The sequence below is a fragment of the Colias philodice genome, chromosome 26, assembly GCF_061535455.1.
Source record: "Colias philodice isolate Cphi_HAF_F1 chromosome 26, ilColPhil1 Martin Lab GWU primary, whole genome shotgun sequence".
Lineage (NCBI taxonomy): Eukaryota > Metazoa > Arthropoda > Insecta > Lepidoptera > Pieridae > Colias > Colias philodice.
Genome location: NC_143111.1, coordinates 5,787,858 through 5,814,580, shown reverse-complemented (window position 1 = coordinate 5,814,580; position 26,723 = coordinate 5,787,858). Strand labels below are relative to the sequence as shown.

The 26,723-nt window shown below is 33.6% G+C and overlaps 2 protein-coding genes across 2 annotated transcripts in view; one reads left to right on the top strand and one right to left on the bottom strand.

The window, feature by feature from the left end:
- Nucleotides 1-11,422: 11,422 nt before the first annotated feature.
- Nucleotides 11,423-13,819, bottom strand: LOC149476929 (uncharacterized). Its single transcript, XM_089711523.1, has one exon. It carries the CDS (start codon nucleotides 13,156-13,158, stop codon nucleotides 12,286-12,288), a length of 873 nt encoding a protein of 290 aa, XP_089567649.1. The 5' UTR covers nucleotides 13,159-13,819; the 3' UTR covers nucleotides 11,423-12,285.
- A 617-nt stretch (nucleotides 13,820-14,436) lies between these two features.
- toy (paired box 6 protein twin of eyeless) overlaps nucleotides 14,437-26,723 on the top strand; it is a 34,128-nt gene continuing 21,841 nt past the window's right edge. Inside the window, exons 1-2 of the mRNA XM_089711528.1 lie at nucleotides 14,437-14,666; nucleotides 19,628-19,808. Of these exons, the coding sequence (XP_089567654.1) occupies nucleotides 14,449-14,666; nucleotides 19,628-19,808 (399 nt within the window). The 5' untranslated portion in view covers nucleotides 14,437-14,448. The remainder of the gene's footprint in view (nucleotides 14,667-19,627; nucleotides 19,809-26,723) is intronic.

The following is a 26,723-nucleotide window of genomic DNA, read 5'->3' as shown; positions in this document are numbered from 1 at the left end:
GTAAACTAAATCATTTGAGTTGGTAGGTTAGACTAACAATTAGCCAAAATAGTATAATTATCTTGTATGTGGAGTGTCATAGGTACCTACCTACTAGATAATTATTCTATTTTGGCTTTGGCGAGGTATAAACTTCGCGATTGATATTACATATTTCCTATTTCCATAAATAAACATTTGATTAACTCGTCTGTAAGTCCGTTATATTTATAAATAAATAAAAAAATATATACTGTACCTACCTACTAAACTAAGGGCAACTATTTCATTCAGTATATAGCTATAACTTCCAAAAACATAAACAACCGTAATATATCATGTGTTCATAAATTAAAAACACAATAATGTCCAATTAAAAACACAGAAACGAAATCATGAAGCCGCGTTGTAAACCGTAAAGTTAGGCACTAACAAGACGACAAGTTAGCTCCTAACTTCACAATAGTTCGCAACTTGGCAACTCCCAAGACCTATTACTACATAGTTAAGTGGTCACTTTATGCCCTTTTATTAGTGTTGTACAAAGTGGAACTTACTAGCTGACTAGATGTATTAGTTAGTCTTTCTTGTGAGTTATGGCTGTTATTAAAATTAAGTATCAACCTTGTTAATTACGCAATACCTACATCAATTAATCGACTATAATTTCATAAATTTTCCAAAACAGTCCACAAATCATGATATTATACAAACGCAAAGGAACAAGATGATTTCTTTAAACTCTACATTTCTCTCGTGAAGTTTTGTTCAATTGCAAAGTATCTAATAAATTAAAAAAATAACACATTCTTAAACAATATAAGTTAGGTATTTTAAAACTGAACGAATAATTAATTAATTATGTTACCAACATTCCTTTAATGTTATTATCATTAAATAGTATCACCAGTGACGACCAATAATAATTTATTTTGGCAGATACTACATACAATAAATCTAACGCAATAATTTACACCGATATCCCTAATAGTTCCCGTTATTTTGAGAAATAACAAAATAACACGATTATTCTAGCAAGCCAGCTAAACGGAGCATGCGACATTCGCGTCACATTAACTCTAGATAGAGACAAATAGAGCGGAAAATCACCGGTAAGAGGGAGATAAACAGCGTTTTCTTTGTTGCGACGTTAAAGTAATTTTAATGATTAAGTACTATCCCGTCTGGGTCTAGCTCGGTTACGCAGGATAAAGTTTAAACCTAAGTTTTCGTACAAAATAGGTTATTTGGTTACATGCAGATTTCAAGTTTATGTTTTGATATTTTCAATACTAGGGCAGTATAATATTATAATTTATATGTTATATCGTAATACTTTATTAAATAAGTATATAAATTCAACATTTTCAATTCATACATTTTAATACCAAGTACTTTCTTATCGATCTTAAGCTCTATTAGACGAATTATGATAAATTTTAATAGATAATCTGTGAAACAGTTACGTTTTAACGCATTGTTTAACTGACAATAAACAAAGGGCTTAAAAAATGTATAAATAACTGTTAATATTGTTAAAAAAATGTTCGTGTATAATATTAGATATGATTAATTTTTCAATTTTAGAATGTTTTTGGCGCCATAAATTCGCAGCCGTTGAAATGAAATTTATTTATTCTAAAATGTGAAACTGATAAACTTAAAAATCAAACAGAATTTTGTACACAAGGGTCATACATCACAAACTTTTTGAACGTAAAATGTGTCAACTTATAGTTTAAGCTTAGCGATTGTCAGTTTTTTGTCCTAAATGGGCGTGGTTGATGTCATAAATTATGTCATGCCGAAACGATGTCATTTCATAGACTATAAAATATTTGTGAAAACGATTTGCTACTGTTGTTTATTTAGTTTATGTTATACTATATTATTAGGCACAAGTATTTTACAGGTAATGGTTTTATTGAAAAAGGCAATAGTAAATTTTGTTTTGATTTTTGTTATGTGGTGTTCTATTTAAATGGAAAAAATTATTATTTTACCAGTTTAATACTTAAATTAAGAACATTTTATAATTTATATGAAATATCCATACACATCGTCATCCTTTACAAAATGAAAAAGAAAAGTTTGTTTTGTTTTAAAAATATAGATTTAAAATTGAGAATTTAAAAATTACAAGTTACTTTATATTTACATTATTTCATCACGTACATAATTAAATCCCGTATTCAACCCCACGTGAGCGGGATGCATTTAAAAATGGCGTTTATCTATACAATTAAACTTCCCCCACAGATTATCATTCAAATACAGATACAAAATAATAATAATAATAGATAAGTGGGGTATGTGTCTGACACCAGGTGTACTGTCAGGGCCAGGGACGACCCTTATGTATGTGTTATGTATGTATGTATTTGATTAATGTTTAATGGAAGCTTTGGTTATATGGTTTTTGGTGTGCGTCGATTTTTGTTAATTCTGGAACATTGATTTTAGTATTTATCTTTTTTTAATTAGTTACGAAAACAGGAGAAAAACCGCAATAAAAAACGCATTCACGCAAACTTTTCCTATTAAAAATATTAAATACATAGTGAAAAGTAAAAATTGAAGCTTTTAGCAACTTTAGATATAAATAAAAAATAAGTTAGGTTTAGATATAAATAAAAAATAAGTTAGGTTGTTCATAACAGGCTTAATTGTTGAACAAAAACATTAAAGGTTTTTTCTTCTTCTTACATCATATTTATCACCAAAACTATCTGAAAAACGCAACAAAACATCGTCCACAAATTTCATACGACCGAGCGTGGCGTCCATTGTGAGCTTAATATAAAAAATCAACTACAACTACACATAAATTTATAGTCGCGGCCATAAAAACGGGGATTAAAAATAAATCGCTCGAATAAATTGCACCTCTGAAATTAAAACGCTCCCTCACGACGCGTACTCGCGACAGTGGGTGTGAGGATCGTATAAGTTATAAGCGGAGGCTGTAAGCGGTAGCGGGTTTTGATTTGTTATGTGAGCGTGAAGTATATTTAGTTTTACAGCTTAGATTTTTGAATCTGTAGTTTGGAACGTTGAAGTTAAATCCGAGGGACAAAGAAACAGTTTATATTCTGAGAAAAAGATATGATAGTATGTTAAAAGAATGTTTAAAGAACTTTAAAGAAAATGCTGGGAATACACTGAAAACCAACCCCAAACATATATGGTCCTTTGTGAATAATTTAAAACGCAACAGTGGTTCTATTCCTAACCAGCTGATCTTAGGTACTAAAACGGCCTCCGGTGGAGAAGAAATATGCGAGTTATTTTCGGAATATTTTCAGTCGGTATATGAATTACTTCCATCTTCTATAATATCCCAACCACAAAATAGCCCACCATCTGTGTTACCTGATTGTTTGAACTCAATAAGTAATATTTGTTTAAGTGAATGTGAGGTACGTGCAGCTTTAAAAAAACTTGACCCAAATAAAGGATCCGGCTTGGACGATATACCGAACGTTTTTCTTAAAAACTGCGCGGATAGTTTGTCTGGGCCTTTGTGTGAATTATACAATAGATCTTTAAAAGATGGCATTTTCCCACTGCACTGGAAAAGGGCGCGGTTAACACCAATACATAAAAATGGTGATAGAAACGCTGTATCGAATTACCGACCTGTGTCTGTTCTTCCGGCACCTGGTAAAGTTTTAGAATCGCTGGTTCAACAGAAAATTTACTGGCATGTTAAACATAAACTGCACCCAGAACAACATGGTTTTTTACCAAAGAAATCTACCACCACAAATTTAGTCAGTTTCATTGAGGATGTTGCGGGCGCGATCGATGAAGGACAGGAAATCCACGCTATTTACACGGACTTTAGTAAGGCGTTCGATTTAATTGATCATATTTTATTATTAAGAAAGATTTATGAATTGGGTATTCATGGGTCCTTGTACCGATGGTGCGAATCGTACTTAAGTAATCGGACTCAATTAGTCAAGATTCGTGGATATACATCACGAGCTAATGTAATCCCAACGGGCGTGCCTCAGGGATCCCACCTGGGTCCCCTTTTTTTCCTCTTATTTGTGAATGATTTGGCCAATGGTCTAAAGTGTAATTTTAAGATGTATGCGGATGATTTGAAGTTGTAGATGCGAGTCAAATGCGAGGACGATAGGAATATGCTGCAAAAAGAATTATATCACGTTGAAGATTGGTGTCTCAGGAACAGAATGCTATTAAATGAAAATAAATGTTATTGCATGAACTTCACAAAAAAGAAGAACACGTTACCTCTTTCATATATTTTAAAAAGTAGCAATCTTAAAGAAGTAAACAGTATTAGAGACTTAGGAGTCATAGTAGACAGTTCACTAAATTTCAAAGATCACATGGATCACATAATAAGTAAATCGTCCAGTCTTTCCGGATTCATTTCTAGGCAATTGAAATACTTTAAGGACCCTGGCGTTGTGATTCCTATTTACAATTGCATTGTAAAAAGCGTCTTGGAATATAACAGTTGTGTTTGGTCTCCCAGCTATGCTGTGCATTCCAGTAGATTGGAGAGAATTCAGAAAAGATTTGTGTATCAACTGTCCTACATTAATAATCAATGCAAAACATTGGTATCATACGAAAAAAGATTGAGTTTTTACAAAATGAGGCCTCTAAGTGTACGCCGTAAGTGTTTGGACATACTGTTTCTGTACAAACTGATACATGGTCTTGTGGATTGCCCTGAACTCCTTTCGCGCATTAAAATAGAAGTTCCACGTCCTGCTAGCCGTTTGGAAAATAGGAAGTGCTTTAAATTACCCTATTGTCGTACTAACGTAGGTCAAAACTCTCCTTTATACAGGTGCTGTTCGTACTATAATGGTGTTAGGTACAATTTCGATATTTTCTCGAGTTCTCTATCCTCAGCCAGAAGTAAAATTTACTCTGCGTTGTGTAAAAATAATGGTAGTGTTACTTGAATTACTATAGAAGTTTAAAGTTTAAAATTTAAAGTGTAGCGTGTACATTGTCAGTCAGTTTATGTAGTTTCACTAAGCACGACGTGCTCACTAGTTTAGGAATTGCACCGCAAATGTTTGTTTTAGTAAATAGTTTTTAAGGCTGTTTATGTGTCAATTTCAATTTGTGAACCAAATAAAAAAAAAAAAAAAAAAAAAAAAAAAAAAAAAAGAAGTTATAAAAAAATGGTAAGTTTGCGAAGATTTTACGTACTTAACTTGATTGAAATGCGATGACAATTGACAAGAAACTCTTTATGAATGAATATTGTGAAAATACCTTGAAATTAAAACACATAGATGAATTTTTCGTTATAATTTTCAAAGATTCAGAATTCAACATTTATGTCTGTTTGAATACAAAACTTTTTTCCGTTCAAATTTTATTTTTCATCAATAAAATATCCTTTATAATGTATTGTAATTTTATATTCCATTACAATCATACTTACGCTAACCGCCTCCTCCTCTCCCTCAAACCTCACATACAGCAAGTAACCCCAACGATTGTCCATTGTTCTTTTAACAGTCGTTTGCTTGTTAGTGCATGGCCAGTCGTTGATGTTTGACGAAAGGTGAACCAAGAGGTGTTATTTATAACGAGTTTTGGCGCGAAATCGTTCTTAATTGGTGCCATAATTAATATTGAAGGGAACATTGAACGGGAACTTGTTTAATCTGTAATTAAAGGGCATCGTATATTGAGTTTTATGTTTAATTTGCGTTTAAGGACATATTTAAAACAGAAATACAGCCTTAAGTTGAAATACAGGGTGTCCCAAAAAGTAGTGATGAACGGAAGCTGGGAGGTAGAGGACCTAGAGGGCTATCCGAATCACCCCCATGTATGTTATGCGATTTTTCGTATTTTCGGAGTTATGACGTTTTTTTCGATTTTTCACCTATCGCCGAGTACGATGATATTTTCAGTCATGGTGACGTCAATTATTGCGGAAGATGCTTGATTTTTTTTGTGTGCTAAGCTGAAAGATAGGCCAATTCAGTGTGGTAACATTAACTATCGTTAGATCTTTGAATGGAATAAAAAAAAGAATTAAATGCCAAGAAAGATAAAATTACCCAGTATGTTCACCACTTCAAGGGTCCGTAAAAAAATAAAATCACATAAAAAAAGTTTTCCATTTGGCTTTTAAAAACTTGCTCTATCTATCAGGTAGCTACCCTGAAAATTTCATTTTATTATTCAGAAGGCTTCAATCGAAAAATTGAAATCAAAATGTGGTAAGTGCAAAAATTGAATTAACATGATGATTAATAAAAACAATTTAAAACCAATAACAAGGTGTTTAATTACCAGACATTTTTAAAATGACCTCGCTGTTGCTCAGTGCAAGTGCGACATCACCGTAAAAAGTTATCTTTTAAATGTCTGAATACCCTTTTATCATTTTTAATGCTTTCTTCTGCTACTACGAATTTCCGGGTTATTTCTTCCAAATTGTGGCAGTCTCTCGTCTTTGTAGTATCCCCACGGAAAAAATCAATAGGGTTTATGTCCGGGGACCGTGGAGGCCAGGCTAAAGGGCAAAGATACCCTGAAAGATGGATTGGATGATGGTCGTTGCAGCCTGCGCATGCGCCGGTGACGCCTGCCTTAAAGCCTGGCCTCCACGGTCCCTCGACCTAAACCCCATTGATTTGTTTCAATGGGGATACTAAAAAGACCTCGGCTACTTGAGAGAATGCCACAATTTGGACGAAATAACCCGGAAATTCATAGTAGCAGAAGAAACCATTAAAAATTATAAAAGGGCATTCCGACATTTAAAAGACAACTTTTTACGGTGATGTCGCACTTGCATTGAGCAACAGCGGCGTTATTTTAAAAATTTCTGGTAATTAAACACCTATTTATTGCTTTTAATTTGGTCTTAATGATCATCATGTTAATAAAATTTTTGCACTTACCACATTTAGATTTCAATTTTTCGATTGAAGCCTTCTGAATAATAAAATGAAATTTTTAGGGTAGCTACCTGATAGATAGAGCAAGTTTTTAAAAGCCAAATGGAAAACTTTTTTTATGTGATTTAATTTTTTTATGGGCCCTTGAAGTTGTGAACATACTGAGTAATTTTATCTTTCTTGGCATTTAATTCTTTTTTTTATTCCATTCGAAGATCTAACGATAGTAAATGTTACCATACTGAATTGGCCTATCTTTCAGCTTAGCACACAAAAAAAATCAAGCATCTAGCGCAATAATTCACGTCACCATAAATAAAAATCTCATCGTACTCAACGATAGATGAAAAATTGAAAAAAATGTCATATCTCCGAAAATACGAAAAATCGCATAACATACATGGGGGTTATTCGGATAGCCCTCTAGGTCCTCTACCTCCCAGATTCCGTTCATCACTACTTTTTGGGACACCCTGTATATTTCGTGATATAACTTATTATCGTTTATGTTTCAATGGATTTAACTTTAAAAGAAAGGCGCTTGTTTTATATACGGAAATATTATGCAATGAGTTGAATACTATTTGTTAATCTCGTTTGTAGTATATTGTTAATGGCATTTATTATATTTTAAAATAACATTAATTAACGATAGGTTCTACAACAAACGTTCGGGATACTAATGCTATAAATATCAACTAAAATTCTACAATTTTAGTTGACATTTTAAGCATAACGTGTTATTGAAATATTCTATAATCTCATATTCAGTATCCAATCAATGAAATAATAAAAATTTCAATCAAACATTCCAAAATTGTATTATTCGCCCCAAGGCAACCACAGAATTGCGCGACCAAAATCTACCATTGTTTCCCTAACTCCCACCCATGGTGTAATCAAGTCCTGCCCCAAATTCGCCCACAAATTGCATCCAATTGTTCACTTTTTACCATGTAAGGGGTAAAATTATCTGCTCGACGCTTGATCGCATTCGTCTATTCGTGAGTATTGGTGCGGATGAATCGCTGACGTTTGTCGTTTGCACCACAAGGCACAGATGTTTAGGATAGTGTTGATTAACCTATTATTTTTTGTGTAATGGAAATGTCGATAGTTTGATCTCAGTGTCAATTACTTTATATGTACAAAGCTAAACCAGCATCGATAGAGCAGCAAAGAAAATGTATATTCAAAAAATATCTCTTCCATTTTTCATTTCAATAACGTTGAAGATATTCAAGAATATAATAGGAATTGCAGCATCAAATCAAACTGCAAAAACTTGAGAAAAAAAACTATAAATTTTCGCCAACAATTTTTTAAAGATTATGGTAGCTTTCTACCCAAAGCACTTCTACGCACAATAGAAAAATTAAAAAACTAATGAAAGACAGTTTTTAACCCGTAACGGCTTACAGGACACAAAGGCTGAATGTTAACAGATTAGACAATAATTTGCGGTCTATCTCACCCTTTTTGGCCAGACATCTCGCAAAGCGGATTATTTTTTTAACGGGTTATATTTTTTAAAACACGATCCGTGCAGGTAGTTGCAAAAGTTTTTGCCATAAAACCTCCACTCGAAAATATTTTGAATCAATACAGCCACTTGAGAAAATTGCATTCGCCGAAGGAATATGAAATAAAGAAGGGTTCGGTTATAAATTGAAAAACGTATCGAAAAATCCAATCTGGGATTAGGGATTATAAGGGCTAAAACTAGTATTTTAAAAAATAAAAAAAAAATAAAAATAAAAATAAAAATTGTTTATTTCTTTTAAACAAGTTTTCATCTTGGGTTGGAGGTAAGTGCCTTCATTTAAGTGATAAATTTCACTTGTGTTAGAAGGCGCTTCTCTTCCATAACAATTACTAGGCTTTAACAATTAAAAGAAAGCTTAAAAAATAAGGTAATGTTAACATAAAAATCCTCTAAAATTGGTAGAATGGATGTATGTGTGTGTTTGTGTGTGTATGTGTGTGTGTGTGTGTGTGTGTGTGTGTGTGTGTATGTGTGTTCGAATATTTTTGTTTGTGTAGGTAATGTACAAGAATTTAAAAACGGTGATTTTTTATTTTATTTTACATTTTCATTTTACTCTCTACTAATTACATGTTTTTAATATGTCTTCTGCTTCTGTATAACTAATTTCTTTAAGCCATTTTAAGGTATGTTTTTTACATTCGTTGTAACGATTTCCATATATATTTATAATTTTATTTACATTTTTGTATAAAATTTCTGACTGTCTATTGTACTGACGCTTACTAAATGATGTGTTCGTTTTATGAAACAGCGGAATAATATCCCTTCTTCTACGATTGGTTATGTTAGGGTCGTATGTAATGGTCTTATGTTTTTTTAGGATAGTTGCAAGAATATATAATTTGCGTATAGATAGTAGGCCCGTTGTGGAGTAAAGGAGTTCAGTAGAATATTTGTATGGTTTAAAATGCATAACCTTTATTAAAGCACGTTGTGCACGTTCTACTTCTAAAAGTTTTGTTTTTGTGGCTCCGCCCCACACTGGTAAACAGTAGGTTAAAATTGATTGTGCTAGTGTTACATATATTTTGTTTAGCAAATCCTTATTAGCAACATGGCGAAGTGTTTTAAAAGTCCATGTTATCTTCCTAATTCTGGATGTTATTAAATCTATTTGCGGATGCCAGGACAGTCTTTGGTCAATTTGTATTCCCAGGTATTTCGCTGAGGTGACTCTGTTTATGTAAGGACAATGGCATGTAGTGAGATTACATTGATTGTGGATTTGAATACTAAAGTCGTTAGAAGGTTGAGTTTTATTAGTTATTGAAAAGCAAATGAAGTTTGATTTGGTTGCGTTTAAGGTGAGAAGATTAGATTGTAACCACGTAGCAATTTTTGATAGACCTACTTCAGCTTTGTGTCGAACGGCATCCCATGATTTCTCCGAAAATACTACTGCGGTGTCATCAGCGTATGAGTAAATTTTTGCTTCATCTAATTTTAGTTTACAGAGGCTGTTTATGTAAACCAAAAAGAGAGTAGGGCCCAAAACACTTCCCTGAGGAACTCCAGTAGTTATATCTGTGTCATCGCTGTAGTATTTTCCAATTTTAATCCTTTGTGAACGGTTTTGTAGGTAGTCTTTAAATAATTTTAATGGCGTTCCTCTAATACCTATCTTTTCTAATTTATTTATAAGTAAATGAACCGAAACTGTGTCAAATGCCTTCTTAAGATCAAGGAACACAGTAAGACATTTGTCTTTTACGTCTAATTTGTCAACTATTTGTGTGCTTAAGGCAGTAATGGCATCCTCTGTGCATCTTCCAGGTCTAAAACCATATTGGTTGTTTGCAAGTATGTTAAATTTGTTAAGATAATTTAGTAATCTGACATTTAATAGTTTTTCTAGGACCTTCGAAATACAGGGTAGGACAGAAATCGGTCTGTAGTTATTGAGATCACTTGTGCTGCCGCTCTTATATATTGGTGTAATGATCGATCGTTTCAGTGGTTTAGGAAAAACACCTTGCTGAAAGCATAGGTTTGCTAAATGACAAATGATAGGAGCCAGTTCTACTACAGCTAATTTTAGAAATTTCGATGAGATACCATCCCATCCGGGGGCACTGTCATCTTTTAAATTGGATATAACTTTATGAACCTCATCAACATCTGTATCCAGTAAACAAAGTGAAGTTAAATTAGTATCTTCTTCATCAAGCGTATTTAGACCTATGTTAGATTTTCCTATCTCGTCCGCCAGTTTATTCCCGACATTGGCTAGGTAAGCGTTTACATAATTTACTGATTCTATGGGTGTGTTCTTAATTTTTAATAATGTTGTGTTGTCTGACTTTCCCTGTTTTAAATTTGTAATTTTGTTTATGTTTTTCCAAAGATTTTTTGTATTTTTAGTTGATTTTTCTAAATTTTGTCTTTCGTAATTGCGTTTCAGTTTTTTTATAAGTTTGTTACAATGGTTGCGGTATCTTTTATAAGTAATATTCAGTATTTCGTTATGTGGATCCATTTTAAGTTTCTTTTGCATTTTATTTCTATTTCTTATACAGCGTAAAATACCTGCTGTAATCCATGGTTTAATTATTTGTTTTTGTTTTGAGATAGTCGTTGTCACTGTATTTTCTTTTATGATGGTTGTAAGTTTTTGAATCAAATGATCAGTCAGTAAACACGGGTCATCACAGTGTAATAATTCTGAGATATTAATATTTGCAAGATCGATAAGAGCTTTTTCAAAGTTTATTTTTGTTAGAGTTTTAGGACAGTTATTATATGAAATTTTAGTTAGGTGTAGGAATATCATCAGGTGATCGGTTATAGACGTATTAAGAATAATTATGTGGGCACAGGTTTTGTTTCGTTCAATATTTAACATAAAATGATCAAGACAGCTAGATTCGCGAGTAGGTATTGTGTGCCCAATTAAAAATCCTTGCATTGTCAACATATTTAAGTACCGTATTCTATTATTCTTTTCATTATTATTTTCATTTGGTTTGGCCAGTATGTTTATATTAATATCTCCAGTTATTATAGTATTTTTAATAGATTTATAAGAGGTTAATTGACTATCTAAAGAGTTTATAAATTTGTCTGCGTTAGTATTAGATGGTGAACGATAAATTCCTAGGATTGTGTAGTTGTTCGATTCTATTTGTAGACAGGAAGCTTGATCTAATTTTATCTCTTTTACTGTAGCATGTAAAGAATCTCTAATATAAGTCACTACACCGTCATTTTGATTGATATGATTCGTGGTTGCATGTGAGACATAATCTTGTAATTTAGGAATAGGTTTGTTTGGTGTAAGTCTACATTCAGTGAGAATTAATATATCTGCTGTACATTTCAGTTGAGTAAGTGTAATATAAAGGTCGTTACAATTGCTGTATACGCTTCTAATATTTTGAGAAATGATAGTTAAATCATGTTTTTCTTTACTTATATGTTTGGATAGTTGCTCAACATCACACTGTGTGACGCGAGCTGCTTCACTATTATCTATATCTTGCAATGTATCTATATTTCTGTCCATGCTTGTCGAATATAAAGGGTTGGTGTATACATGTTGGTACAGGGAATATTAGTATATTTGAAGATAGACGTGACATATAAAATATAATAATTTAATAACCTATTTAAGGGAGACTGAGAGAAATGTTGTGCATGTAGATGTATTTTATACAAGAGAGTTTGTTTAGAAATGTACTTAATGAGTTTATAATATTTGTTTATTTGTGTGTGTGTTTGTATTGTGTAAGTTTGAATGTTTTGATTGGTTGAGTAGGAAGTTACTATTACAATAAAGGCAAGACTTAAACTAACTAATAATAAAAACAAGCTGAATGTTAAAGAATAGCGGAAGTTGCGGCATAGTCATTTTTCTTTGAGTGAAATGTCTTGGATTTGTGCCTCATTTTTAACTAATATAATTTTTGAGCTGTCGTCTTTTCTTAAATAAACTTTCCCATAAGCTGTCCAGCAGTACTTGTAGAGTTTGCGTTTGACCAAATCTCGCGCGAGAAAGTGAAGACGAGCTCCCTTGGCAGTTAGCTGACTTGATATGTATATAGGAGTATCGGCAGATGAAGTAAAGCCTAAGTGCTTGGCACAAAGTTTCGTTTTCTGCCTTATGTTGAATGCCTTGCTCAATCTTAACATTTCATTTTTACAAATGGTAGATGAGGTCTCAACTATTATTGTAGTGTTTTTAGGTGTGTCCTTTTTAGCGCGTACTCTATAAACATCCTTTAGGTCTGACTTGTTAATCTGACATCCAATAGTCCGAGACAGGCATAGAACCATGTCTACTAAATCCGTTTTAGCTTCATTGGGTTTTAAAGGCACATTTTTAATTTCAAAGTTTGACTTCCTGCTATCTTGTTGAATATTTTCAATTTTATCCTCCAACATTGTTATATATTTACGATCTTCTTTAATCTTTCCTTCAAGTAGTTCTATTTTATTCTTCATTTCTTCATTTTGCGATGTTAGAAAAGCCAAGGCATTTTCAATATTAGAGTTAGCTTGTTTAATTTCCTGCAATGTAGCGGCGTTACTATCGAAGCCTTGTTTTTGCGCTGTCATCACCGAAGAAATCATAGCTTTCATCTCTTCCCTTAATTCAGTTAATTCATTGGGGTCAGCTTCTCTTTTCCTTTTAACTCGTTTTATTAAAAAGTTATTGGTAGGAGTTGTATCTGTTTGTTCCATTAAGTGGATTTCTGAATCCGAAAGTGATTTGTCCATATTTATGTACTATTATATTTATTTAGATTATAACTTTATATATATATATATATTTCCAACTATTGTAAATTATTCAATTTCAGATAATATTTTTCACCGTCTCTTAGACTATATTATATCCAAATCAATGCTAGTGTGATTAATTAGCTCTTGCACTATAAAGTAATAATAGTTGGAAATGGTATAAACGTTAGGCTGCGCCTGCGCATCTATTGGTATTGTTCCAGTTTCTAATTGGAGGCTTATTTTCTATTCATAAATAATTTGTGCAATCAGATACGTAAGAGGCGTGGCCTATTTTTTATTGGATAATAGGCAAGCAAATTAGGTGCACTGTTCTTGGTTTGCAAGTGGAGAGGGCAATGACGTTGTTTCTTGTCTTTTGTTTGTGCTACCAGGATCGCAGAGCGAACGGGTGATAATAATTGCGGATTGGATTAACTGTTAGCCAGTCGTGATAGCTGATGCAGTGTAGTGTCGTGGGGATGACTTACGTGACACAGAGCTTGTACCAGGGCGCCAAGAACTTGCAGTCTTCACTTAACTCTTTGCCTCTTATGCACTCCTATTATTTTGCGTGAATTAAATTGGTGTAAATTTTTAAATTAATTTAGATTATTTGTACGTGAACACGTCTGTATGCTTCTATGTCCGAGGGGGAAGAGGAGAGTATTTTGTTATGAGTTTTTATTGCTGTGTTTATAGAGAATGAAATTTTAATAAGTATTTGTCTGAATAATTTATGAGGTATGATACACATTTCTCTTTTAAAAAATCATTAGATACTTTTATATTTTAGAAAAAATTGTTTCCGATATATTTTCTGCTATTTGGTCAAAAGTACCTATACAATATTTTTTATCGATCAATCAAAAATATTTCATGTAAAATGTTGCCAAGACGATAGAACATACACAGTCAAAAAGTTACCGATCTAGTGTCAAACTCTACATAGCTTTACTCTACAGGCCTTCATCTAACAATCTCTACACCTAAGTTAAAATAGGTATGTGGCTTGTCTGCTAGGTGTGAGGTATAAATTTTTTTATAAAAATGTATAATTATTTGTTACATTAGTTGTATTAACAAACCTATTAATGAAATGGCCTAGTCACATATCCGTATAAATGATGTTATACAAATACTTTATTCTTTCGTGTTATAACGGTTTGTGGAGCTTTCCAATAAGCTACTTAAACTTCACAAAGCCATACGTTTCTACTAGAATACATATAAAGAATCATGAACAATGTCAGGATAAATCACCACAAATTGCCAACAGATGAGCTGATGCACAGCGCAGCCATGGGCGGCGGCGCGCTGTTCGGCTGCTCCTCCGCCGGGCACAGCGGCATCAACCAGCTCGGCGGCGTCTACGTCAATGGCAGACCGCTGCCCGACTCCACGCGGCAGAAGATCGTCGAGCTGGCGCACTCGGGGGCGCGGCCCTGCGACATCAGCAGGATCCTGCAGGTCTCCAACGGCTGCGTGTCTAAGATACTCGGCAGGTAACGTATTGTCGCTTTGTGCCACATTTTACTCATTCCTCACGTGAACGCCAGACCGCTGCTCGACTCCACGCGGCAGAAAATCGTCGAGCTGGCACAAGATTAATAATTATGTATGTATATAAAATAATGCTACTTAAATCAAGTATATTCCTAAATACGCATATATGAATGCGTGAACTGACTATTGATTGTATTAGAATATAATTGAATTAACTAAACTTCCCAAGTGTCACAATAGTCAAAACTAATCCGCTAATAATAACGTATTACAAAATATGTACAAAATAGTAAGCACCCAACAATCAAAGCGAGCGGTTCGTTTAAATGAATTAACACAAAACCTTTTGTCGGCGAACAATAATGTCGGATCGATTGTCTAAGATGAGGTCAAATTCTTGGGGACACACGTTGGCAAATTGACAGAATTCCCATAACGCCTGCTGAGGAGCCGCACAAAGGAGGAACAAAGCCGCGGAGTTCGAGATTTTATGACTTAATCAATACAAAAAGTAGTTTACATTCCCATAGAGCATTGTTTTATTTGAAAGGACGTGTGCGCTCCTGTCGAGTGGGAACCCTGGGTGCTGGGGTGACTAATTTCCTCGGGGTTAGTGCTGATTGCGATTTTATCGCCTGTCGCTAAGCATTTCGGCCCTCCGGCGCCCGATTATTGAAATTGAGTTCAATTCTATTGTAATGTAAACAAATGTTTTTGTTTTTTCTTACGTTGAAGTTTAATAAGCTTTTAATTTATCGGCATTAAAATTTCATCATTCAAACATTATATTATCTACGTTCGCTAGTTGATTAAATCTAGAATCCTCGATTCCTAATTTAAATCAATTTATTTATGCTGTTATTATTTTCACGCTCCACGTATTTCGTTCATTTCAATATTCATAATACAAATTGATGTGAACAAAACGCCAAAAGTCAATCGGAACAATAAAATAATGTAAAGACGTCAATCAAAGAGCTAGAATTTTTAATACAGGGTGTGCCTTTCAGGGCTGTCCCACGACCGCCCCTAAATAAAAATGAAAATAAAACATTATTTTGTGGTAATTGGCGCCCCTGCGGCGGCGACCGCTTGACGTCGGTAAGAGATCTTCGAGAAAAGTGAATTTTTGTTTGCGCCCTTTGGCCCTTAATAATATTTTGTGATGTTTGTTCAGGGGCAGCGCTTGAGAACGAGCTTTTTGTAAACAGTCTTAGTTATATCCAATTAAGTTTGTATATCCCATTATGTGGTAATCTCGTTAGTGTCGTAAGATTGTAGCGTCGTCGCTCCGACCTTCTTTTTGGTGATTCATTCCTATGGAATGACAGATTTCTTCTGTTTAATTAGGTCTTACATACATATGTTTTATTAATGGATTCCCTAAAATTTAAGGGCTGATAAAAATATCAGACTTTATGTAGCCTTTAACTAACTGTAATTAGACCGAAATTAAGTATTTTAATTTAAAATGACCTTCTCTTGCAGTGGAATAAAACATAATATATTCATTGACTTTTTCATTCATTGATATTATTGATAATGAGATATAAATGTAATTGCAAAATTTGAGAAAAAACAAACAAAAAACATTAATAATGAATAACAAAACAAAAAATATTTCAATCTAGCTTGGGAATACAAATGATTCCACATTAATGAGACCGTATCATTACCAAATCTCACTAATGACATGCATTTTTAAAAAGTTCTAAATTATTTCGATATTGATTCTAAAGCACTCACAATTGATTGACGAAAAACCGAGTAATGAATACTTATTGAAATACTGAATCTAAAATATCATTAATGTGACGCTGAAATAATTTGAATCTCATTAGAGTTCATTTTAAATATATGTATTTGTAAATATGTAATATAATACACTGTAATAAATTTAGTACCTACCTATTTTTTCAATGCCTATTTAGTTTTCATCGATTAGACAAGATTTCTAAACTCCATACATTTGTCGATTACGATAACTCGGATCGTATTACGGATCAACAAGCAACTCTATTACCGAAACATCGTAATTCTAAATTAGTCTAGTTTCCATTTAGTGCAAGGGCTCATTCCCACAGATACTTATATTCTTATCGTGCCAATTGCAAGGGTTCCTTAGGGCTTATAAAAAGGGCAAGCGTGGCGGGACTCCTAATTAAAGAGGCCCCCCGGTAAGGCAAGATCTGAGTTCCTGGTTATTTTTTATCGGAGGTACGCATGAGTTACCAGGCTGGGAAGTGATTGAGCAGATGTTTAGGAATTACTGTTTTTGAAATTTTAAAAGTAGTACCTATAGTCTAGGATAGGTACACAATGTAGTAATTACATTCGTAATAGTATTTACCTAGTGAGACTATAATATCGTTCACGCAATATAAAAATTGTAATCTATTTTTGAATAATTTTTTTTTGCATAAATGGTAGTCACAAATGGCTTGTATCAAGTACATACATTCATTGAATCAAGTATTTTTTTTATCTTAAGAAATTTCGTTTGCAATTTTTAAAATCTACAAATTTTAAGCGTGCCTTTTTCATTTTACCAAAAAGTGCGTTTTCCAACTTTTTCAAACCGTTAAAACTAATTGCAAATTATTAACAAATATACCAGTAGCTAAATAGATTGTGCCCACTCCAATCTCAGTGCAGGATCAGCTCCGACCCCATCGACCCCCTACTAGCAATCTTATTTATATGGTTTTGATAGCTCACGATTATTCTGTAATTGTCTAAAACGTTGTAGCGATAAGGATTTTGAATAAACGCCGTTTAAATAATAATAATGTGATTGTTATAGATTTTTAAGGGTTAGGCTTTTAAAAGGAGTTTTCAGTTGAAATACTTTATTAAAATAAAATATTCTGCGAATTATATGCCTATAAAACCTCTGTTTCATACACATATAGAGTCTCTGCTCTACATCGATTTTCATATACTAGGTATATGTTTTAGAAGACAAAAAATGTGCGTAGATCATATTTTAAAAACAGTTTCATAATATTAGACCATTGTGTGTTATATGTGTGTTCCTGGTTTATCAAGGTTAAGAACAAATAAACTATTTGATTAAAAGTATTTAGATTAAACACATAATTAGTTACGAAATTTCACAACAGATTCGCCACGCAATTTCCGCGCAAGGTCACTGACCTCAATCTTGACTTCTATTTACAAAACGCACCGCGACCCTATTCTGGGAGAGTCGCCCGAAGCGAAAACGATTACAAATCGCTACAGGCATCTCCGTAGCACTCTTCAACGTAATAACCTCGTAATAGTCCTCCACAATGGCTAAGTAAACACGTATCGACAGATGACACGATGATTTTTATTCGATAGTGTTTGTTTGAGGGTTGACAGTGACTATTTATTGTATTGATGATGTAACGGTTTTTACGTTTTACGGTTTTGGATAACAGGATTTGTTTGTTCGTGGGTTTCTAATGTTATGGGTGATGTTTGGTTTACTTTTTTTTATTTGGGAATTAATACAGTTAATGACGATTGACAATTTTTTTAAGAGCCACTTTGTTTAACATAGGGCTGATTTTTCAATCCTTGGATAAAACTTACCCGTCCAACAAAGTATTACACGATGATATTAAAATGTCACCTGTAAACTGTCAAATACGGACAATTAGAATACCTTTCATAAATGGTAGTTTAAATACGTTATTCGACGAATAAGTTTTAACCAACTACCAAGTATTGAAAAATCAGCCCATAATATAACAAACTAAGTTTCCTTTTTTTATCATAGGTCACCTACACATATTGTAATAGAAATATCTGCTTATGTAATTAAGAGTTTAATAATATAATGTTTCAAATTAATATAATAATAATTTCTCTTCAACAACCCCTGATATAGATATAGATTTCTAATAAAATACATTTAAAGCTCCATGTTACTAAAAATCACATATCTCAAGCCCAAAAGAAATATTTATCGACAATTGTATCTGCAACGTCCTAAATATCGACACATGTCGATCGCAACAATAGCATTCGAGTACATCCGATATCAGAATATGGCTGTTCACCACACGCTCTTATTGCCTTGTAATAAGGTTGATTTTCATTTGTATAACTTTAAAGTTAAGTTTGTTGTTCCTGTTTGTATAGGTACTTGAAGTGAGGGGATAGTTTTGAGATTATCGGTAATTGTGCGCTAATGCTGTTCGAGTGGATAGGAAGCTGTTGAAATGTGCTGAGTTTATTTTGTTGCATACGATTTCAATTAAGTTTTATTTGAGGGTACTTTTTCAGTTTTTGTACGTTATTTAAAATTAAAAGTTTACACAGTGATTTAAAAACTAACAGTGTTTTGTTTGAATTACTTTTGCTCTATAAGTACAAAACATGTAACATATTATGTCTCCTTTATTAAAACTACCAACATGAAATAGTTTCTTAGCATTACCAATTGTTAAGGAACGAGGATGTTAAAAATTACAACAACAATTTTCCTGTTAAACACTTTATTCACAATAATTAAACACATCCTATTATTAAAAATAATTATAAGGGTATAATTTCTACAATCAGGTACGAGACGGAGTTCGTACCTCGAGCAACCTTCGGCGCTAAGCCACTGGCCTTAAGGTTGAAACTAATTTTATTCATTACTAACCAAAGTTTAACATACAGGAACGCATGGACCGATTTATGTATAAATCGGCCGATTCGCGTACTAATATTGAGAAGAATTCCAGAGGCATATGTCCTTTTCCTTTACCTTTCCTATATTTTTCATCAATCCTTTCTCTATCCTACATCTACTATAGCTGGCAATTCATTTGCAAAGGGCCTATCTCTGCAAATGTTCAGCGGTGGTCGCTTACCATCAGGCGACCGCTAGCCTGAGTTAATTTTTATTTTGAGCGTAGTTCGAAATCGGCCTAAAATCGGTACATGCGTTCCAATGCTAAGTTCATACTATTGTTTTGGTCAGGTATTACGAGACGGGGTCGATCAAGCCCCGCGCGATCGGCGGCTCCAAGCCCAGGGTCGCCACGACCCCCGTGGTCCAGAAGATAGCTGATTACAAGCGGGAGTGCCCGTCGATCTTCGCATGGGAGATAAGAGATCGTCTGCTGAGTGAAAACGTGTGCAATAACGACAATATTCCTAGTGTGAGTATCTTTTGTTTTACTTTTAATTTAAGGTTAATATAAGTGAAGGTTATTTTGACTCTACATAATGATAACTCACACACAACTTCGTACATCTCATACCTACCTATTACATATAACACATCAAACAGTTATATATTTTTTGTTCTACAAGTACCTATTTTTACTTTATAGATAGGTATAGATCCAAAGACTAGACAATAATGCCAATGTATGGTAGAATTAATAATATAATTTCACAATACTGCACATCTTGAAATTCAAACATAAGAGTCGTCCACCTTGACACGTCAATAATAGATGGCCAATTGAATGATGTCAAAACACGATGAATTTAATTAAATTCCTAGGTGTATTGTAACGCCCTTCAAATAAGCCGGTCAGAGTCTTAACAATGTGCCTTTTAATCCAATTTTGCGACATAAAATTTCTGGTTAGGAGCATATGTTTGGTATTTCGAAGCGGGACCATTGTATTCGGCCTTTTGACGGCACTGACCATTCTACACGCGGCCTTATGATTTCTGTTGAGTTTTTGCTATCTATACAAATCGATGTCTATTATAGAGAAGTTCATAAATTCACGATGACAGCCGTTTTATTTGATAAATAAATTGCAAAGTTAATAAACTCGGTGATATTTCTTTTCTTTGGGAATATCGCTTAGTGAAAAAAAGACGAAGAATTGCTTAGTGAAAGAAGAAGGTTCTTGTAAAGTATTTTTATTTCTGTTTTATAGTGTCTTCTTCAATTTTTTTTAAATCATAACTGCCATGTTAGGTAAATGAAATAAGGAATTGTAGAATGTAGATATCGGTAATTTGCTAAATTACATACCTATAGTTAGGTACCCGATGCAAATAATATTAGATACTCCTAACCTAGGTAATATTATGCTTTGTACAATATCAAAAGAAAATAAGCTTCGCACCTTATTAAAGAAGTGCTTAACGATAATTAAAACGATGTTAAACCTAATTGTGTCTAAAACAACAAAAAACAAACTATTTAAATTAATAAACCGCGCTCCAAAACAAATTAACTAATTTACACAAACAGATAAAAACACTTCATTCAAAACTATAATTGGGCCAAACAAAACCCTCCCCCGCAGTGCGTAAGATCACAATGACACACGTTTCAAAACTTCGGCACGATTAACGAAAAATTGGTCCAATTTCGGCGAAAAAAAATTACAATATTGTCGAATAGCGGCCTTTATATTTTTTGTTCACGGCAGATGTCCCGATGTCTCGTTCGATTAGCCGCCATGTCACTTCGCATGGCTTTATACGAGTACGCAATATTTTTCGTACGGATCAACATATTTTATCGCATAATTAAAATCGATGTTCCATTTTTGTCGGTTATTTTTGAAGAGATAATTTCGAGAAAGGATGCGTTTTGCGATCGTTGTCGACGTCATTTATATTTCAATCGCAATTAACGTGGACGCGGATTGTGTTAATTGTTTCGTGCTTTTTATTTCATTTTATGCAATTATAAAATTAACTAACAATTAACCACATTAAATTTCTACTACAATTTTATTGTCAGTGACAATAAAATATTACTCAACAACTAAATCGAATCGAAAATTTTAAACGCACACATCGATCTAAAGCTATCCGTGCACACAAAGCTAATACAAACCACACCTCTACAATAATTTCGTATATTACACGTTCACCTATAGGCTATAACGAGAGGCAAAATTGAAGCCCTCAACCCTCAGCAAGAAGATTCGGCGCCAAAGGGGCTATTTTTATAACTGTCGTACGCACCCGCACGACTGGGCAAATAGATGAACGGATAGATGCATTTACACGTACGTCAGAAAGAGATAGGTATTTATTGTCAGTTGCGTTTCGTAGTCATAACGGTCGAATGGGCGTGATGTTTCTTACCAACTGAGAGCGAACAAAAATAACGAACAATCGATTGCGGCGCGGCGGAAGAGTGGCGTATGTACTTACCTCCGTGATTTAGGTGTACGTCTAGGTATTTGCATGTGTTATAAATTGACAGACGATTTATTTTGAACGTACATTTTAGGTTGAGAAACATTGTGGTGGTGTGATATCGTTTTGTGGAAAGAGCGCATTTACAATTTACATATCGTGTGTCTATTTGAATAATAAATATAAATATTTCTTGCCAAGCATGCATTAATTCATTAGTTTTTAAAAACGAATTCTGTGTCTCTTTTATGTAACTATAAATAAACGGGATCCAGGACTAATATATTTAAACACATTACTAAATAATTAATAAATAAAAACCTTGTATAAGATTTGTATTTAAAATGATTGTGCAACAGATTAATTGTACAAAGTGAAACTTAACAGCTTTTTTGCGATAAAAAAATAATTTGATACGAGACCTTCATTGCATTAAACTCATTGAAGTGAAAACATACGTCATTTTTCTTCCCGCGTTCCGCACTATAATGCCACGTTTCACGCGTGAGTGCACAAAACATCTGTTGTCCCGCTCACACCCATAGTAATTCTTCATAAGTAACCGTCGAGTTGTTTTCCCCTCTCATTCACCGGATTAACGTCAACTGCTTATGGCATAGGAATTGATGGTTAAGTCCAGACTCTAGGAATATTTATGAAAATGGCGGGCGTTTGAAGTATGGTGATGGGCTTCGATGGTGTTTGGAGCAAATAATTATTTTAGCATTTCATTTGTTTAAGACGATTTGCATGGTGGAATAAATTGCTGGATGTCTGCTCAGTTTAAGGTTTCACTGCCTAAGAGGAGATTTTTTCACTAATACTAATCCACGTTTTAATCTATTTTACATTTTTACTGGTAACAAAGAAATTAAAATTATTCAACTCTAAACATTGTTCTACGACATCAACCATAGATTTTTCATGTAGAGAACACACTATAGCAATATATTATAGCTAACAGATAAGAATCCTCACCATAGACTTACACCACTATACGTCACGTCACAAATGACTCCAAAATCAAGTACCGGTCGATGTTGGAACACGACACCTCCGAACTACCGCGCCGCAGTTCGGGGGCTTCATGTTAGCTGACCCGCGTTTCGGCACGCACGGTAATTAGATCACTTTAAGACGATGACGACGTTACGGCCTTTTGGTAGGTTTTGTGGGACAAACGAACGCATGAAGGAGGTCCTATATACCACCAAAGACCTGAAATAATCCTATAGATACTAAAACATCTATTATAATATAAGTAGTTATATGTTCATATTTATCAAACCCTATTATATTTATACATAACCCACCCAATTATATCTTCTTATATATAAAATTCTCGTGTCACAATGTTAGTCTGCATACTCCTCCGAAACGGGTGGACCGATTCTCATGAAATTTTCTGTGCATATCGGGTAAGTCTGAGAATCGGCCAACATCTATTTTTCATATGTACCACGGGCGAAGCCGGGGCGGACCGCTAGTAGCTCTATATAATTATGCAATAGATGTAAGTACTGGTATGAGTGATAACAGTAGGTACTTTATCTGATGATATACGTATTTGCCTGTCCAGTTTATTTGTAAGGTAGCTATTTGCATAATTTCTAGGCACACAGCAAAGCTTCAAATGATCGAAATCCTACAAATACAAATTGAAAATATTCATTTGAAAATATACCTAGAGGCTTTTTATCAAATTTTGTATGCAATTATGTAGATTCTTTACATTTTACAATTTGTAGAATAGGTAAGCAGTCATTACTGGAATTTTAAGTTCCTATGAAACAACGAATATTCACTACACAATCCTAATTAATATTATAAAAATTACTTAATCTACTTTCAGCAAATTAGAATCTTTGCTTGTTACACGTAACAGTACTACAATACCATACTAACATCGCTTCCACCAATAACCTCCCAATAAACGATATTGCGTTATCTAAATAACAATTTAACAGTCATAAAGAGCTAGAAACCACAGCCAAACTATCCAATCTGTGCGTCCTGAGGGAATCAAACCCCCAACTTACCGCACCCTTACCCGCCGGGAACCGAACTTGGGTCTCCGCGGGTTAAGCGTACGTTAAAATGTTTATAGATAATGCCAATGTAGGTAATAGTAATTCTAATTCCAAGGGTCGCGACCCTTACGGAATTTTCGTTCGGCATAATGGCGCTACGTTTTTGATACTGAAAAAGCTTTTTGTCGCTTTCATTTCTTTTGCTATTTGGGGAGGTTTTCCACTGTCTGTAGCTGAGTGTATTAAAAATAGACTTGTATATTTGGTTATGGTTATACACTCTAGCAAAGGCAACCTTTAACTGGAGAAGGCATCAATTTCTAAGCTATGGAAAATTTTTCATAAACTCTTTACTCTTCAGCTCTAGCTTGGCACCTAAATGCTGACAATACACTTAGCTGGTTAATTAATAAATATAAAAAAATCGGGATAGTTAAAAGTCATATACGTAGTAATAACGTGGTATAATATCCTACACCACAAAATATCGAACACACAGTCCTTGTTAATTTCACGTCCGATTTACTTAACAGGCCTATCGATAATTTACAAGACAGACTCTAATAGGCGACAGGGCCTTTTGTTCTCACGTGTTAGGACCACCTATATTGGCGGATCTATCACGATATCAACGAGATGATCTATCGCCGTGTCCGCGGTAATGATGCGCGCGCGCGTCCACTGACACCTGTCAACTGTCACCGTGACGTAGGAACGCACGGGTCTGTTAAGGGTGGTTTACACGGTGTGCGTTCAGGAATCTAAGAATGTTTTGGTTCAGCGAAGGATAGAATAGCGCCTTAATTTGACGTCATTGCTGTTAATTCGTGATAATTAATAAATTCAAGTTAGCAATGAAGTTTGAATTTGATGATAGAGCCACGAAAAATAAAATAAACCATTAATAATAAGCAATATATTTGGTCCATGTAAGGTTTTACGTAATTCATATAATATGTATTTCAAATTATATTGGGTGTTAGTCCCTCGTATTCTTAGTTGGATCAAATACAGTGAAACTTGGTTAAGTGGGACCTGGATAAGTGAGAAACCTCCATAACTGGAACTCATGCTGGGGTCCCAACACTTTGGCACTGAATTACCTCTGTTAGTGGGACGAGGTAAACCTCTATATCTGGGATTTGTTCTTTCGATTTATCATCATAGTTACCTCTATAACTGAGACAGCGAGTAAATTTTATATGCATAAACCTCTGTAACTGAGATAACATTGTTTGTTTACTCATTCTTATTCTACCCACAAATTCCACACGTAATTCCAAGTACGTAAGTACAAATTTTGAGCTTCAATTACCTTCAGTTTTAGTTTCACTTTACTATCATACAGATGTTTATTTGAAAAATGTCAAATTATTATTGGAACCCTCTGTAAATGAGACAGATATTTATTTATACCTGTATATCTGAGACACTGGGTAAGTGGAATACCTCTATAAGTGAAACGAAATTGCTGGTCCCTTGATGTCTCACTTAACCAGGTTTCACTGTAGTACAAAATTATGGATTTGCTTTGTTTTACTCGGGCAAAACAAAGTTTAAAACAATGAAGTAAAAATGACTCTACATGCATAATTGTTCATACTTTTTTTCCTTCTTAGTTTTTTATACTTGTATTGTGACTATTTACAGCTAGTTGCGTGTTCCAAACACTTCCTTAAATAGCTTTCATTCATTCCTCGTTATTGTGATGGATAAATATTGTTGTTTTTCATCATATTTGGGCGGTTACGACTTGCGTGCCGTGCTGTAATTCTATACCAACTTTGCGAAATTCCGTTACATGTTTGCTTTTTTATTTTTTATCTGTTTATTATTTTTTTTTATATTAATAACATACATATAGAAATTATAATGTTTACAGGATAAATTTAATCGTCCTGTAAATCTAAAAGTTCTTAGATATTTATTATGTGTAATTTAATATTGTGCTTCTCTACGTATCTGTCAGTTAAAGTATCTGATTTCAGAACGTCTCATAATTTCGGTAGTTGACGGATTTTAGGCTTCACCTCACGATTTCATTAATATTTAATTAAATTTAAAGTTATTACAATACAGCTGGTGTCAGGGAAGTGCTCAAATTTGTTTTTTAGGCTTTACTATGGGAGTTTTAATAATACCTAGTGGTTAAAACACTTCATGATCAGCGACATTTATAAAAAAATCTAAGTAGATAAATCAACAAAATCACAAGGACACATATCCGAGGTAAAATGAATGAAAAAAATGAGCCAATAGGCAATTTAATATTTGATATTCTTACTACTATAAACTATAAAGTTCTACATCAAATGTTCATACAAAAAATACATTTATATATTTTAACGGCATGTAATAAATCATATTAATATTTCTAAAACATTAAACGAAGTATAAATATTTGAAAACTCAGGCCCCTTTCAAATTCCCCTTTACGCCCTACGAAAGTTTTTACTTTTTAATAGCATACATCAGTGGATACTAATGTGCTCACTTTAGTTTTGTAAAGACGTAACCGCCATACTAATAAAGCTTACTATTTGAGACTTTTTAATTCAAACAGATTTTAAAATAAGAAATTTAAAAAATAATAACGTAAATAACATGAAAACAAATTACAAACATACTAAATTTAAATTCTGCTTTTTACTGCCATATATTTGTTTAACAATCTTTGAAGTATCTATTTTTATTCCATAAACAAATCCAATTTAACAATCAATTATTATTCAAAGATTTTACAGTTTTTCTCCTATTGGAATTTAAATTTAAATTTCGAATAGGAGCACGCGTTTCTATCTGATTGGCCATTGAGCTGTCAGATGCAAAACACGTTTGAAATGCTTCTCTTATTTGTTATTTCAAAAATCGAATTTGAATTTTCGAGAAGGATTAGGATTAGAGCATTAACATTTTAATTGTATT